Source organism: Camelina sativa, chromosome 5, assembly GCF_000633955.1.
Source record: "Camelina sativa cultivar DH55 chromosome 5, Cs, whole genome shotgun sequence".
NCBI classification, from domain to species: domain Eukaryota; kingdom Viridiplantae; phylum Streptophyta; class Magnoliopsida; order Brassicales; family Brassicaceae; genus Camelina; species Camelina sativa.
This window is the reverse complement of record NC_025689.1, coordinates 33,060,391-33,076,846: the sequence shown is the minus strand read 5'-3', so window position 1 is coordinate 33,076,846 and position 16,456 is coordinate 33,060,391. Positions and strand designations below refer to the sequence as shown.

The 16,456-nt window shown below is 34.8% G+C and overlaps 3 protein-coding genes across 3 annotated transcripts; 1 reads left to right on the top strand and 2 right to left on the bottom strand.

The window, feature by feature from the left end:
* LOC104788326 (ethylene-responsive transcription factor ERF035-like) lies at nucleotides 3,208-4,748 on the bottom strand. Its single transcript, XM_019245486.1, has 2 exons — nucleotides 4,113-4,748; nucleotides 3,208-3,607 (listed from the first exon to the last, which is right to left on the bottom strand). Exons 1-2 carry the CDS (start codon nucleotides 4,664-4,666, stop codon nucleotides 3,370-3,372), a joined length of 792 nt encoding a protein of 263 aa, XP_019101031.1. The 5' UTR covers nucleotides 4,667-4,748; the 3' UTR covers nucleotides 3,208-3,369.
* On the top strand, nucleotides 7,093-8,000 carry LOC104788325. Its single transcript, XM_010514073.2, has 3 exons — nucleotides 7,093-7,387; nucleotides 7,482-7,563; nucleotides 7,650-8,000. Exons 1-3 carry the CDS (start codon nucleotides 7,145-7,147, stop codon nucleotides 7,661-7,663), a joined length of 339 nt encoding a protein of 112 aa, XP_010512375.1. The 5' UTR covers nucleotides 7,093-7,144; the 3' UTR covers nucleotides 7,664-8,000.
* On the bottom strand, nucleotides 9,035-11,563 carry LOC104788322 (UPF0481 protein At3g47200-like). Its single transcript, XM_010514071.2, has 2 exons — nucleotides 10,073-11,563; nucleotides 9,035-9,589 (listed from the first exon to the last, which is right to left on the bottom strand). The coding sequence occupies exons 1-2, from the start codon at nucleotides 11,400-11,402 to the stop codon at nucleotides 9,312-9,314; spliced, it is 1,608 nt and encodes a 535-aa protein (XP_010512373.1). The 5' UTR covers nucleotides 11,403-11,563; the 3' UTR covers nucleotides 9,035-9,311.

The window sequence follows — 16,456 nt, the reverse complement described above, 5'->3', positions numbered from 1 at the left end:
CGGATAAGAATATTCAACAAGCCAGTACATCATCATATTCATGTTCTTTAATTTCTACACAGAATCATGTACACTACTAGATTTTATATTTTATCCTAGGCCATCCGGCATACTCAAATAGTATAACATCGTTCTTTTCTTTGCTTTATATATGTCAAGGTCCTCAATGATCATGAAGAATATGTGATATGGTTGCAGACTTGCATTATTATCATCTTAATTGGTTTGCTATTATTACTGCTGAGATATGAACAAGACACATGATGGGATGATATGAATCTAGAACTTGATTGAACCATGGACTAGAGCAGGAGACAACTTATATATGTATACTATTCTAAGTATAACTCTCTTTACTCATTAATAATTGGCTTATTGTTAATGAAGGGGCTGGGGTTCTTTCATTATTTCCTATCGGTTTCAGTTTGTGGTTTTCGCTACTTCCGTAGGCAATTTTAGCTTTCAACATGCTCTCCCTTTTTTTTTTTCTTTTGATTGAGATGTGAGAAGCAAACACTATGAGTTCTTCATTATTTTACTTCTGCTGTTGCTTTCATTTTTCTTCTTTCTGATTTGCTTGTTTTCCTTTTCTTTTTTTGCCCACTTTATTCCAAAGAGAAAGATCGAGTGTTTAAATAACTATTTGCTTTTTATTTTAATCATTCATTCGATAATTTATTCATGTGTTTTATAATGATACTTGGACTATATAGTTTCTGTGCATAATGCAAGATGCCAAAAGACGAGTTCAGCTCCTCGTAATTGGCAAAATTTCCATTTGTAAGTTTGTAGTGATGTCCAAACTCCAAATCCAAAGTGATTCGCATATACAGCTAGATATTGTAATCTATCCACAATTATCAGAATCTTTCCCACAAAAATGATAATTACAAAAGATTCCGTTAATGTGGCGCTAAAGTATATTACTCACGGCTGAGAAGAGAAACCCAAACCCATGGATATATATATATCTATTCATTACTTAAATAATAGTCAAATAGATTCATGTCAACACTAAACCAATGGAAAAATAGATATTTATATGCATGTTTTCCTAATTGTCTTTTAATTTCTCCTATAAAAAAAAATTGTCTTTTAATTTCAATGGAGGCTCTCTCGCACACACATTCAAATTCAAACCCTAACATCATGGGAATATAGAAAACAATTGCTCGGTATCGGCATATTAAACATGTACGTAGACATAATGTGATAGTGAGCTCACACTAACATCCACTATCTTTATATATGTTTTTTAAATCAGTGACCTCAACAACTCATAAGTCTACTTAGCCAAAAAAAAAAAAAAAAAANTGGCGCTAAAGTATATTACTCACGGCTGAGAAGAGAAACCCAAACCCATGGATATATATATATCTATTCATTACTTAAATAATAGTCAAATAGATTCATGTCAACACTAAACCAATGGAAAAATAGATATTTATATGCATGTTTTCCTAATTGTCTTTTAATTTCTCCTACTAAAAAAAAATTGTCTTTTAATTTCAATGGAGGCTCTCTCGCACACACATTCAAATTCAAACCCTAACATCATGGGAATATAGAAAACAATTGCTCGGTATCGGCATATTAAACATGTACGTAGACATAATGTGATAGTGAGCTCACACTAACATCCACTATCTTTATATATGTTTTTTAAATCAGTGACCTCAACAACTCATAAGTCTACTTAGCAAAAAAAAAAAAAAAAAACAACTCATAAGTCTACCAAAAGAGTATACATATATGCCTATAATTTGCTTTGTTTTTAGAATTTCACCAAGTAATTTCCTGTTTGGGAGTCAAATTCCGTTTTCGAACGTAACAAAGGTTATATAATAATATTCCATGAAACTTCGAAATTCGAATGACATCTGGTTTATGTAGATTTAGATATATCACCGATTTTTTTTGTTGTTGTTGTTGCTAATATTGTTTCGTTTGATTTCTTTTTGCCTGTGTTAATAATCCCAATGGTCTTGAACTCTTGATTAAGTTTTTTAAACAAGATAAAACTAAAGATTGGTGACTTTTTATAGATAAGTTTATTAATGGGCAATTTTGTTAGAATTTTACTATTATAATCGAAATATTGTATTGTTATTATTATAGTACTATGCTTAATGGATCCAATGAATGTGTTTGGGAATCCATAACAGTCGTGTTATGCCTCACACAGTGGGCAAAGTAAGATGTTGGGGAAAAGCATTCCCATTGTTATAGCATATATCCTTTCACCTTTTACGCAAATTAAAGAAATGGACAATGAAAAAAAAAAGTGAAAGGTTATTAACTTATTATAACTTTAACAGGAGAAAAAAAAAAAATGATGAACATGTGAGTCATGTTATATTCCCACCCCATTTATAAACATAATTAATAAAGCGATAATTTCATCAAAAGCTTGTCTCCTTCACTTTCAAATTCGCAATCATCTTCTCATCAACGACGCACACACTAAATATGGCATATATAGTGCCTGCGCTAATCTCATTTTGATTACTTTAAATAGGTTTTGTATATATCAACAGTTTGCAAGAGAATCCTAATTAGGAGAACCGGTCGGATTGGGATCAATGTCATCTGATCGATTTATATTGTAGTAATCTTTTGGGTAGTATATGCTTTATCTTAACAATATCCTTTTGATTAACATAACATCACTTTGTCAATGGATATTCGTTTTATCTGGTATCCGGCAGCATAAATACATAATTAATATATAACCAAATTTTTACTAGATAGTCACTGACACACTATACTACTACAAATTAAATTTGCCAAGTCAGATTAGAAAACAGTGATTGCTAGTCATTAGTCAAAGATATAATGAAAAGATACTAAAATTGCAACTTTTCAATATTAATCAAACTTATTGTATAGGTACTAATTAACGATGTAGACAGCAAAATAGAGAGATTAATTAGTTAGGTTTGCAGATACTGATACATCATACATGTGTTGTGTGCCGTAAGTGGATGCTTTGTCTCTTTAAGTCAAAATCCGTCGACGATCGTCTAAGGGCCAACGAGAATACAGAAAAAGCTTAAAGTTCGAGAGAGTGTGTCACTTTCAACAACAAACGTTGCCTATTTTTCCGTGTACGTTGAATTTATATTACGTTTTTGCCACTGCCACTTATTAGCCACTTTCCACTTATTATTTGTCACTAGCATTAATTCGATTTCGAGACATAGTAAATATTGAAAACGAACTCAATTTGTAAGAGTGATAATAACATACTCAAATGCAGAAAACCATAAAAGAAAAACAAAAAGATTAGTTGAATACCATATTGGAACTATATATGTTCTTTATCAAGAAAACTATTGATATGTTAGTAAGCAAGTTGGATGGTGTGGTTTAGTCATTTTGCCATATGAACGGCTCTTCTTCAAACCGGAAACCCACATCCTCCTCTCCGTAAAGTTGCCACGTAAAAGTGTCGTTGCATAAACAAAACGCATCGTTTCGGTTCATCAGCCCGTCCGTGAAAAGGTCCGGCAAATCAAACACGGTCTCTTCGTTGCTTTCTTTGTCCGTACTAGAAGTCTCTGACGTGTCCGAAGAAAACACGAAACTACTCGAAGTTGAAGACTGATCAGCCGTCGTAGTAGTAATAGTAGACAACAACTCATAAGAATGGCTTAGCTCATCAGCTTCCGGCTCAGGTAATTTCTCATCATCGATAGCCGGTTCTTGCCACGTGGTTGTTTCGGCGGCTTTGGTAGCTGCAGCTTGTATATCTTTGGGAGAGCAACTAACCGGACGAGGAAGCAAACCGGATAATTCAGGGAAATTGAGATAACCGGAGTTGCCTTTGATAGCTAAAGACGCGACGTCATGAGCTCGAGCTGCCATCTCAGCCGTTGGATAGGTACCAAGCCATATTCTCGATTTCTTCCTCGGCTCTCTAATCTCCGACACCCATTTTCCCCAACTCCTCATCCTCACTCCTCTATACGACGTCTGATTCTTGTTATCATCGCTGACGTTGCTCTTTCGCCTTTTTCCTCCGGCGTCATTGTCTTGCACCAACGATCTTTTGGAGGAAGTCGTCCAAGATTCCGACGAAGACGTTACAGCTGAGGANCGTCGTAGTAGTAATAGTAGACAACAACTCATAAGAATGGCTTAGCTCATCAGCTTCCGGCTCAGGTAATTTCTCATCATCGATAGCCGGTTCTTGCCACGTGGTTGTTTCGGCGGCTTTGGTAGCTGCAGCTTGTATATCTTTGGGAGAGCAACTAACCGGACGAGGAAGCAAACCGGATAATTCAGGGAAATTGAGATAACCGGAGTTGCCTTTGATAGCTAAAGACGCGACGTCATGAGCTCGAGCTGCCATCTCAGCCGTTGGATAGGTACCAAGCCATATTCTCGATTTCTTCCTCGGCTCTCTAATCTCCGACACCCATTTTCCCCAACTCCTCATCCTCACTCCTCTATACGACGTCTGATTCTTGTTATCATCGCTGACGTTGCTCTTCCGCCTTTTTCCTCCGGCGTCATTGTCTTGCACCAACGATCTTTTGGAGGAAGTCGTCCAAGATTCCGACGAAGACGTTACAGCTGAGGAGGACGAGATCGTTATAGCGGAAGCATTGTTGTCGTCATGATGAGTAGTAGCACTACTCTCTAGGTTGATTTGTTTTTCCATTATAGAATGAAAGAGAGAGAGAGTTAATTAAAAGGAATATGTTGCAGTCTGAAGAAGTGGGCTGCTTATTAATATTCTTCCAAGTTATTTTTACTTTGTTTCATATTATAAAGAAAAAGGAATCATTAGAGAGTAATATATATATATAGAAAGAAAGAAAAAAAGACAATTATTTCGTTACACAGTGGGTCCGTATGTTAATCGAGTAATCTCTTCCCTCCATGTGAAATTAAATGAAAATAACGTGTCTCTATATTTATTGAAGAAAAAAAAAAAACACTAAAAATCGAATAACAAATTTAGATGGCGTTCGTTGAAATGGAAAGTTATTTGACTATTTCGTGTTATATATGGACGGACACTCATGCATGTATGTCACCTTCATTAGTCATAACTCATAACCCATCAACTCCGCCATTGGATTGCGTAGCGTCATAGTTGTCAATAACGTACCTCCTCTCTCTCTCTATAGCTGATGACGACAAAAAAAAAGTAAGACTTTGATTTCGTACCAAGCAAATAAAAAAGACTTCGTGCATCAAAGTTTGGGTTGTGTTGTGTCGTCCAACTCTGCTTTACAGTAAATAGACATATGTATGTCCGTCCTAACTCCAAAGTCCTAAATTAACTTGGACGTTGAAATACACAATGAGTACGTTTACTAGTTAATTACTCCCTCTCATTCTTTTTAATTGTCGTTTAAGGTTTTTGCATACAAATTAAGAAAACTATTAAATTTTATGTTTTTCCTTTTATTAATATATTTCATAACTTTTTGATTGGTTAAAACTTTAAAACAGCAGGAATATTCACCAAACATCTGCATTGAAAATCTAAAACGACAATTATTATAAAACAAAAATTAAGTCCCAAAACGACAATTAAATTAAAACGGAGGGAGTAGTAATTATTTTTAACCACGAGAATCACGTTATTCAGCGGTTCCTTTACACCTTGTTCAAATTATTAGTCATATTGACTGTACAAAAGTCATATTTTAGCGGGTTCTTTTGGATCTATATATAGCTATAATTCTATATATATCATATGTAAATTTTAACTGAGTGAGAACAATATTACAAGACTGGATATTTGAGATTATAAGTTTCTTTTTTTTTTTATCAAGACGCATGGGTCTGTATATTAAATATAGTATAACGGTAAACCTTTACATATATTGTTTATTAGACAATTACATTCGGCGCCATTATAACTAAGATGCACTTTAAGATCTGATTAATGATGTTGAACTACTAAAATCAACATCTGCTTTTTCCTACAAAACCATTGAACAGTGTATACTCCATTATCAATGTTATTCTATTTTTCTATTTTGGTTTTGCAGTGTACTTCATTATGAACATATGTACACACATTTAACTTGTTTTTGTTGTTGTTGTTGTTGTTGTTGACGAAACTGGTATACTGTCATTTTTGTCAACTATATATACAATAATTTGTAGTATCACAAGACACAATGATGATTCATTCGAAGGAAAAATAAAATTGTGATCGACATCAACAATTAAAATAGCGATTGTCGTCATTCATTCATTAACAAGAAGAAAAGAAATGTGTGCTTAACAATTATATATTGCAACTAGATTCTTTTACTGTCCAACACCGACAAATAAAAAAAAAACTGTTGTAAAATTAATTTACTCGATCGTTTGAGAAAGTACACTACTACAAATCAACAAGTACCAATTGTGAATTAACAAGATCAGTAGTTAAGTAGATTGTTATAAAGCATCAGTATACGAGCGAGACTGAAGACATATATATTGGTTATCATGCATGAGCTGGATATGAAAATTGTGTCATATATATTTGCCAGTTTCTGTAAGGAACAAAACAAAAAGGGTTGGGTTAGAACGTTAGGGATTGAATGTAGGTACGTAGGATAGGATGTAATGTAAAGAACTACTTAATTACTAAAAGTCTAAAAAACAAGTAATAATGTGCATTGAATATATATATTTAGTACAAAAATTCCGTTAAACATTGTGAAATTAACAATCATAATCAGGAAGGTTGAATGTAGCATTTTTCAGGGCCATACCAAATCTTTCCTTGGCCCGACATAAAGTTTTGTAATTTTTATATTAAGGTAGTGAGTCGTGACACCATTACCCAAATACAATGTCTCTATCCTTTTTTAGAAATAATTTCCTAATTAAATCCCGGCAATTATTAGTAGTATACAATTTGTTATTTATTGTTTACTATACAGACAATTTCTTGTCATGGAATTATAAAAATTGATTTCTTTTAACTTTAAAAAATACATTAATGTTCTTTAAAAAAAAAGTTCATAATGTTTGATGTTTTTTTTCCTTTTCTATTGATATAACAAATATGGGCCGTAAGCCCAAAACAGAACCCATTAAACCTGCAACGAAATAAGAAATTTCGCAATCGGACTTTTTTTTTATTTTGCCCATTTTCTTCAACAAGATCGGAGAAGCGACGGCGAAAATGGAGGAACGAAACGACAACGGAGACGGCGCCGGGGAGAGAAGTTTGTTGGATGGATCCGATCATTGGTGGTGGGCAATGGGAAGTGGAGCTCAAATCATGTGGGGAGTGAGATTGATTCGGAGAGGTTACGCCGGCGACGTTCGATTAATGCCACTCAAAGCCTGTGGAGTCGCATCGCTCTTCGTCGGCTCGTTAGCCACTAGCTCCATCGCAGTAGTCCGCGCCACAGGGATCCACACGGTTAGTTTAAAATATCATTGATCTCTCTTGTGTGTGTGAGTGAGAGAGAGGTTTGAATACAATTTGATGAATGGTGTGAAATTGTGGTATTTAGGTTCAAGATGCGATTGATCTTGGAGCTAGCATTAGAACTAATTTGGGGGTTACTCCTCAAATACCCGATAAGCAAATCACGGGTACGCCGGTTTTGTTTCTTATAGGGTTTAGTTAATTCACTAATTGGACCAAAGATTGTTTATTGCTAAATTGTAAGGTTTTGCAGAAAGAGACGGATGATTTTGTCATGAACTGATCGAGCTTGCTTGAAGCTCTGTTCTGTCGGATTCACTATGAGACGATCATGGAATAGTTCTTTGTTTGGTTCTTCAACGATGCTTCTGGCTATTCGAGTTTGATGTTCATATAGATAGACGAAATTTAGGTCGTCTTTGTCTGAATCTTGGACAAGGGTTTTGAGTTCATACATTTAGATGATACTATATGTTGTTATAGGTTGTGTGCTCTGTCTTAGTTTCCTTTCTTAAGATCAAAGTTTTTAAACGGGAAACCTTGGCCTTTTTTTTTCAATAAATCATAGCTCAAAATTGACAAAATTTATATAATTATATATATACATGTGATTTGTGGCTAACGATTGATCCTGCAAAGGTCTTATATTTATGGCTAAAGAGCAGCTACTGGTGGAATACAATCAACTATCAGACTCAAAATCTACTACCTTACAAATTTACATTTACTTCCCCACTTTATATTCTCAAATCCAATACCTAAAAGGCTCTCTTAAAAGTGGAAGTGTCAAGAAAGACAACTAACGTTCGAAACTTCCCTCTTGACGGATGAATACTCTGATTAGTTAAGAATCTTTTTCATTTGTTTAAAAAAAAAAAAAATTAAAACTCTCACACTGCTTGCCAATAAAAATATTTTGTCTTTCTATGTTCAAATAAGTGTTAGATTTGAAAAGTCAATATCCTAACTTTTTTTTGTTTTGCGTCAACAAGTCCGTATCCTAATTATTACCGAGTTTGTCTGAACTTTGTATGGCCCACGCCCAACTGTCATGTACTGTAGTAGTAATTGGTTTCTTTTCAGCAACCCCCACAGTCCAGTGTTTTCCACGTTCCATACTGACTGCAAAATATCGTATTCGCATTCGTATGTACCTAATAATAGTTTCAAGATCTTTTGGAAAAATCCTATCCGTAAGAAGGAAATCATTAAATTATGTTTTGACGTAGATTATATATTCTTTTCTAAAGACCACATTTAGGTATGATGTTAAATAAACTTAACCGAACGTAATTTCTGATTAGTTAAATGTGTTTACAAGTGGTGTATTATATAGGGTTAGTTGTGTGTGGTTGTATATGTTTTCTTTTGATGGATTTTCTGTTTGAATTTCAAATTTTGGACACCTATATGGCTTAGATAATATGATTTGTCTGTTTGGATTATATATGCCATGACAAAAAGATATATAGATTCTACACACTAACACACACACAAAAAAGATTTGCAGACTGATCCTTCAAAAGCTATTCTTAGAGTCTTCAGCAAAAGAGTTTTTGTATATACAATATTAGAATTAACTTTGGGACTAAATTCTACACTTAGCAGTAATATTATTATCATTCAAGACCGTTTTGGTCATTAAAAATTATTACTATTAAGTATTAATATTATGGGATACAGTGGAAGATAGACTGACAGATAGAATCATAGATCTTATTTTGGGGGTTATGAAACTTATCAAAAACACAAATGACGAGAGAGAGAGTGAAATGGTAGATATGACTAAGACCCATTTCATTAAATACACCAGAAGAGATAGTGAGATGGTTGATGGTGATATGACTAATTTATTAAAGCACAAAAGACGAACGGGATAGAGTGAAACGACGTTGTCCAAGCATGAGAAGAACGTTCACTTTTGCATAACCTGCATAATCGAAGCCACCGTCTGGATAAGAGTCATTACCAGCAGAAGCGTGGCAGCGACGGTGGCCGTACCTCTCCATAGATTACCGAAATACTGGCGTCCGAGGATGGTGCGTGACCTATTGTATGGATTGTCATAATAGGCGTTGACTCTAGACGCTATACCAGCATAGTAAGAACGACTCTCGACGACGCCCGAAAATAGTGTGTTCACCATCTCCGCCACGGCCACCGAACTCTTCTCCCCCCAGTTGTTTAGTATCCCTTTCAGAAATCAGAACCATACCAAGCCATATTACTATATTAGTATATATTTATTATGCGAGAAAAGTTAAGCAAAGCACCAAGCAGCATTAAACACGGAGCAGTACTTACTCGGAATTAGAGGATTTTATACGGTTTAAACGTTTGTATGATAGAATAATATATTTGGAAAGTATACTTATATGGTGAAAAACATGACTTCCAAATAGTATTAAAAATATTTCTCAAATGGTAAGTATGAAATTAATCAAATAATCGATTTTATGCATCAACAACATAAATTTGAAAAGTCAAAATCTTGAAATTTTAACTAATGTAAATAAATCGTTGTGGCAGCTGCTTAGGTGGACCTACTTTTGCTTAATAACAAACTTCACAGTTTCAATGTGTGAGATAATTGCTACAATTTGTGGATGTTTAACTTTAGGTTATACTGCATTTAGAACACTGGTATATACACACCAACAATATGTACATACGTACCGTTCTCCATGAGCAAGTCGACATCCTTATCAGTGTCGATGAGAAAATCCAAGAAACTAACGAAGTTACATACGTACGCTTCGAAAGGGTAATGGCATTGCTCAAGCGCCATTATATTTCTTAGTGTGATCTCCGCATCATCTGGAACCCACAAACAAGGTATCATCAAACAACCATTCTTGAACTTCACATCTATCGAGAACTCATCTGTCACGGCCTTGAACTTCACTCCTGCACTGTGTAGCTTTGCTGCATTATACATGTTTTTGATGATCGGGGGCTCTGTTGGGTTTTTTGACGACCCATGTGTCTTCATGCGATGAGTTTTGAGTCGTTCAAGACGACTCTTTTCTGTATCTCTTGACCCTTGTATCTCCATGGGAACACATCGGAAAAGATCAGCTATATATCTGAATTTGGTCTTTGTTGTGTTTCTTGATCCATGTGTCTCCTCCATGCGAAGAGCTTCATGACGACTCCTTTCTGATTCTGTTGACTTGTGTGTTCCCAAGCTGGCAAATCGGAACAGACCAGCTAAAGATCTGAACTTACTCTTGGCTTTTCGTTTGGACTTAAGTGTCTCCACACGAACACATCGGAATAGATCAGTGAAATGTTTGAATTTGGAGTCATCTCTGATATTACCTTGGAATCTGAAGTAAGTGATGACTATCTCACGAAGAGTCTGGTTCGGGCGGAGTAATGGAACGATAGGATCGAAGAGTTTCTTGAGGATGAAGTAAGGAAGTTGATTCTCGAGCAAAATGAGGTCTTCATCCACAGTGGTTTGAAGACAAGGTTGCTCAAATATAGGATCCCATGTCTTGTTGGTGCCTGATCCTTGATGCACAAGCAAGGTGTAATCTTTACTCCTTAAAAGGAACTCAAGTATGAAAACAGAGTCGTGTAGGATCATGTCCACGAACTTTGTCGATTCAATCCAGGCAGTCGATTCAGAGTAGCTTGCCCTGATTACATCTTCGTCTTTTTTGATTATTCTTCTGAATTCATCAATGGTTTTTTCCCCTCCAAGCCTTTTTGAGAATCTTGCGAGGTAAAACTTCTTATGCTCCTCCATGTTCAAGTAGCCCATTAGCTTTGTGTTTGTGATATCTCCACGAGACTTGAGAGCTTGAGATTTTGAAGAATGGTGAAGAGGTCCAATGAGGAGTAATTGTGGCGTGTATGCTTCTGGATTTACACGACGTAGACGATGAGGGACTCGGTAGATGCAACGGTGCTCAGGATTTGTAGGAATCCACCACATCCCGGGAGCCGATTCGTTAAACTCAAGAATCGTGTCCGGTTCATGATTCAACCTTCGGTTCATTATTTCCAAAATGTAGTCCAGTGCCTTCTCTCTCTAGAATCTGAAGTTTGTCTTGTAATAAAGAGATATAAAGTGACAGTTTTGAGAGAGCAAATGAGAGTAAATGTGAAGAAGGAGGAAGAAGAAAGACGACGAGACAGTACTTAATTTCCCTCTTAGTAGTAAATGAGGAGGAAAATTCCACACGAACGTGTCCATGTACATGAAAGTCACTTGTTCACATATGTAGTAATAAATTGCACATGTTAATTTATATATTAACATAGGTTTGTGGATTCAGAGCCCAATGTCATTCGAGATCGAGTCTTTTTTTTTTTTTTTTCACTTAATTTGTTGTGTTTTTCTAGATCTTCACAACACCTTCCCTCCTTCTATAACTTTGGAAAGATTTAGCAGTACTTTCTTATGATGACCCAATGGATCCTTATTTTGAGGTCAAATATGTTTATTTCAGTTGATGTTCTTATCCTTGGGAATTAGCTTAAGAAAATCTTATACATGCAATTGCAAAATGATTTTGATAGGGATGAACATTCAGATGAAAGTCACTTGCAATTTGCAAATAAGTGCACCATTTGTACTACTACGCAATCACTTTTTTTTTTAAGCAGCATTTGTTTTCTTACAAAATACTACATATGTAGTTGGATATTATAGTGTGTAAAAAGAGGTCGCCCTAGCCTCCCTTCCCTCTCTGGCACGAACTCTGAGATCTACTCCCCCGGCGGCGCCGAGCCCGATCGGCGTCGCTGGGACTTGGGTTCTTCTTCTCCGTGGTCTCCTCTTCCTCTGTAATCTACTTGTTTCCGTTTTCAGTCCTCCCGGAGATATGTTGAGATTTCAGATCTCATCTCCGCTGCTACTACAGCTTCAACCATTCTATTCGCCTCCGCACCTGGTTACTTCCCTCGGTGAACCCTCTACATCGAGCCCTATCCGCTTTGGTTTTACTCGAGAGATCTATCAGAGTCCCTCTAGACTCGGCCTCCGTCTATCTCACCACCCCCTTAAGCCGTCAAATATCACACCTTACCTATCCTCGGATTCAAATCCTCTCACCAAGTACTTTGCTTGGATGCAGCTGGACGGAAGCTCTGTTTTGACGCCGGCACCGGTGAACCGTTTGACAAAGAGACCCTCCTCTTGGGCGACCTCTAATTCCCTCTCGATAACCCTCTGTCCCAGGTTCGCTCTACATTTATATTCCAGCCTCCTGGTAGATAGTTTACTTTGGCTAAACTATAATGCATCCCCGATCTGGAACCCACCTCGACCTGCTATTGATTGTGTTATACCAAGTTTATATCTGTTAGTTTTGATGTCTCCTGCTTGGTCAAGTCGAGTAAATCTCGAGAGCAGAACATGGATTCTTTCTAGATTGCTTGAGCTCCCCTTGTGTCGAGTCCAATACTTATCCGGGTTTGGTCTTAACTTTACTCTTCCCCTCTCTAAACAACTTTCGATAAACTTAATGGTCTCTCTAGTCCGAAGACTGCTAGTGAACCTCAAGCTATCACTGCTGTTAGACCTGGTTAAGAATCTTTTGGAAACCATGTTAAACGGATACCCTAGGGATGATCTCATTAATGGAGATAGTTTGGGGAAGCTAGGCATTATGATCCCACCTCTGCGGAGTGGGGGTTACCTATGCTTCACAAACTCTCTACCTTTTCCTTGCCTAAACCCAAAGAACTTTCAACCGCTAATTATCTACTTTATGAAGCACCCTCATCGTAACTTGAAGACGAGTGGCATTATGATCATAACTCCAAGGAGTAATGGTTACCACAACCTCTTTAAGTCCTGTTCTAGCACCCTTGGACCACCAACTACCAATGTAGTAACCGGTCATCAGAGCCATAGCAAACCTGCTCGACCCTTTGGCAACTTAGCTCTGCCAGTTTCATATCCGCCCAGTCTTCGACGTCTCAAGACAGTGGCCCCCTACTCCTTTGACTTGCTCATGGAGTCTGCATCGGTTGCTCTTGATCTTACAAGCTCCATATTGCTCCCAAGCAGGTGGTTCACATCTCTCAAGTCCTTCACACCGAATGCCCTTATCTACTTATGTATTTCTATTGCTCTATGCCTTGTTTTAGCTTACCATGTTCTGTACTCTAAGCTACCCCTATCTTGTATGTTACTTTCTATTTGAAATGGAATGATAACATCTCTTTGATCAAAAAAAAAAAAAAATGTAGTTGGATATTATAATGAAAATTTGATGTAAAAATATATTGATTGGCAAAAAACATGTGAATAGGAAAGTCTTCTAATGATTTCACAGCTAACCAATTAAACCTTATTCTTAAAGAGTTGACAATGAAACTATATTGACAATGCCATCATCCATGAGTGTGGAAAGAAATGTTTGTTTCAAAAGCATTTGGAGCTAAGCTTGTATTAATTGATTCTGCCAAAGGCATGACTGGAGCAGTTTAGAAAGCTGAAAAAGTCTTGGAAAACCACTACTGATGCTTACATCTTCCGACAATATGACAACTTTACGAATCCAAATGTTTGTGGTGTCTGTTTTTTACATATTACAATTCGTGTGGTGTTATTTCTAGTCACTACAAAAAAACATGTGTTTTGAATCATTTATTTTATATATTTGCATTACTTATAATTGATGCAAACTAATTTTACATCATTTAGTTAAGTGATTTATATTTTGTTGATGTAAATATTTTACATCATTTGACATAAATAATTGCATCATTTTTAAATTGATGTTAATATGCATCAATTTTAAAAAGTAATGTTAGTTTTATATCAATTAATATAAATGATGTTAATATTTGTTACGGTTATAAAAATTGATGTTAATATTTGTATCAATTATAAATAAGTGATGTAAAAGTTAGTGTCAATTGGATTAAGTGATTCCAATTATTGTGTCATTTACAAAAATTGATGTTAAATATTTATATCAATTAAAAATAATTGATATAAAAATTATTGTGAATTTCTCTAAATAATAATAATAAACTTATCAATTCCTTCCAATAATAACAAATAATAATAAATAAAACGAATATTTTATAAAATGATGTTAAAATATATTAAATTTCAAAGAAAAGAAAACAAATATGTACGGTACATTGCTCGAAATTCAAACCAAAACCCAAAAAAACATGAGCTTATAGAAAAATTAAACCTCTGTTCTTCTAAACTATACAAACAAGTTTACAACTGCTGCCAAAATAAACTTAAACTAGGAAATATTCCATGCTTAAAGCACGGTTCAACATTTAAAAAAAAAATTATAATAGAATAATAAAAGTTATTGTTATATTTTTTTAAAAATTATTTTGTTTGAGATATTTATTTTTAATTTTTTCTGTAAATCTATATATGTTTTTTTGAACACTAATTATTTTAGAATATTATAATATTTTATTTTTGATGTATATTACAGTTTTTATATTGTTTATTTGTTTTATTTGCATCATTATTTTGTGAAATATGAAGTAGTAATTTTAATATTATAATTATGAACAAATAAAATTTGGGAGTTACTCCTCAAATCCCGGATAAGCAAATCACCGGTACGCCGATGTTGTTTCTTATAGGGTTTAATTAATTCACAAATTGGACCAAAGATTGTTTCTTGCTAAATTGTAAGGTTTTTGTGGGGATTTTGTTGTGTTGTAGAGAGAGACGGATGATTTTGTCATGAAGAGATCGAGCTTGTTTGAAGCTCTCTGTTCTGTCGGATTCACTATGAGACGATCATGGTCATGGAATAGCTCTTTAAATTGGTTCCTCAACGATGCTTCTGGCTATTCGAGTATGATGCTCATATAGATAGACGAAATTTGGGTCGTTTTTGTCTGAATCTTGGACATGGGTTTTGAGTTCATACATTATGTTGTTATACTTATGTTCATACAAGGGTTTTGAGTTCATAAAAGATCTTGGATGATACTTCTATTGTTATATGTTGTGTCTTAGTTTCCTTTCTTAAGATCAAAGTTTTTAAACGGGAAACCTGTATGATATGGCTAAAGAGCAGCTACTGGTGGATACAATCAACTATCAGAATCAAAATCTACAACCCTTTACAAATTTACATTTACTTCCTCACTTTTATATTCTCAAATCCAATCTCGTCTTCAAAACCTAAAAGGCTCTCTTTAAAAGTGAAAGTGTCAAGAAAGACAACTAACTTTCGAAATTTACCTCTTGACGGATAAATATACTCTGATTAATTAAGATTCTTTTTCATTTGTTTAAAAAAAAAAAAATTAAAACTCTCACTTTGCTTGCCAATAAAAATATTTTGTCTTTCTATGTTCAACCCTTCTAACACAGTCCAGTGTTTTCCATGTTCCATATTGACTGCAAATATCGTATATTCGTATGTACCTAATAATAGTTTCAAGATTTTTGGAAAAATCCTATCCGTAAGAAGGAAATCATTAAATTATGTTTTGACGTAGATTGTATATTCTTTTTTAAGACCACATTTAGGTACGTATGATGTTAAATAAACTTAACCGAATGTAATTTCTAATTAGTTAAATGTGTTTACAAGTGGTGTATTATTAGTTGTGTACTTGTGTGTGGTTGTATATGTTTTCTTTTAATGGATGTTTTCTGTTTGAATTTCAAATTTTGACACCTATAGGCTATATGGCTAATATAATATGATTTGTCTGTTGGATTATATAGGCTATCACAAAAATTATATATATAAAAGTAGAGTTTCAGTCTCTCCTTATTGGTCCACTTGGCAATATAATTTTAACAAAAAAAAAATTATATTAGAACACAAATTTAAAACAATTAATTTTCACATTTAACTCACATAATATAAAACTGAAATCTTTATAGCTTCTCCCTATAAATTATGCATTAACTTTATTTCTCCACTAAATTATATTAATCAATTGTATTAAAACAAAATAATAAATTAGAATTGTAACTCTCATTTTTCTAAATGTAATTTTTCATCATTTCTCTTCCTATAAATATTCATTATCTTATTCTCTTAGTCTATCACTCTTTCATTCTCTCATCTTCTTCCACTACTCTCAAATCTCTTTTTT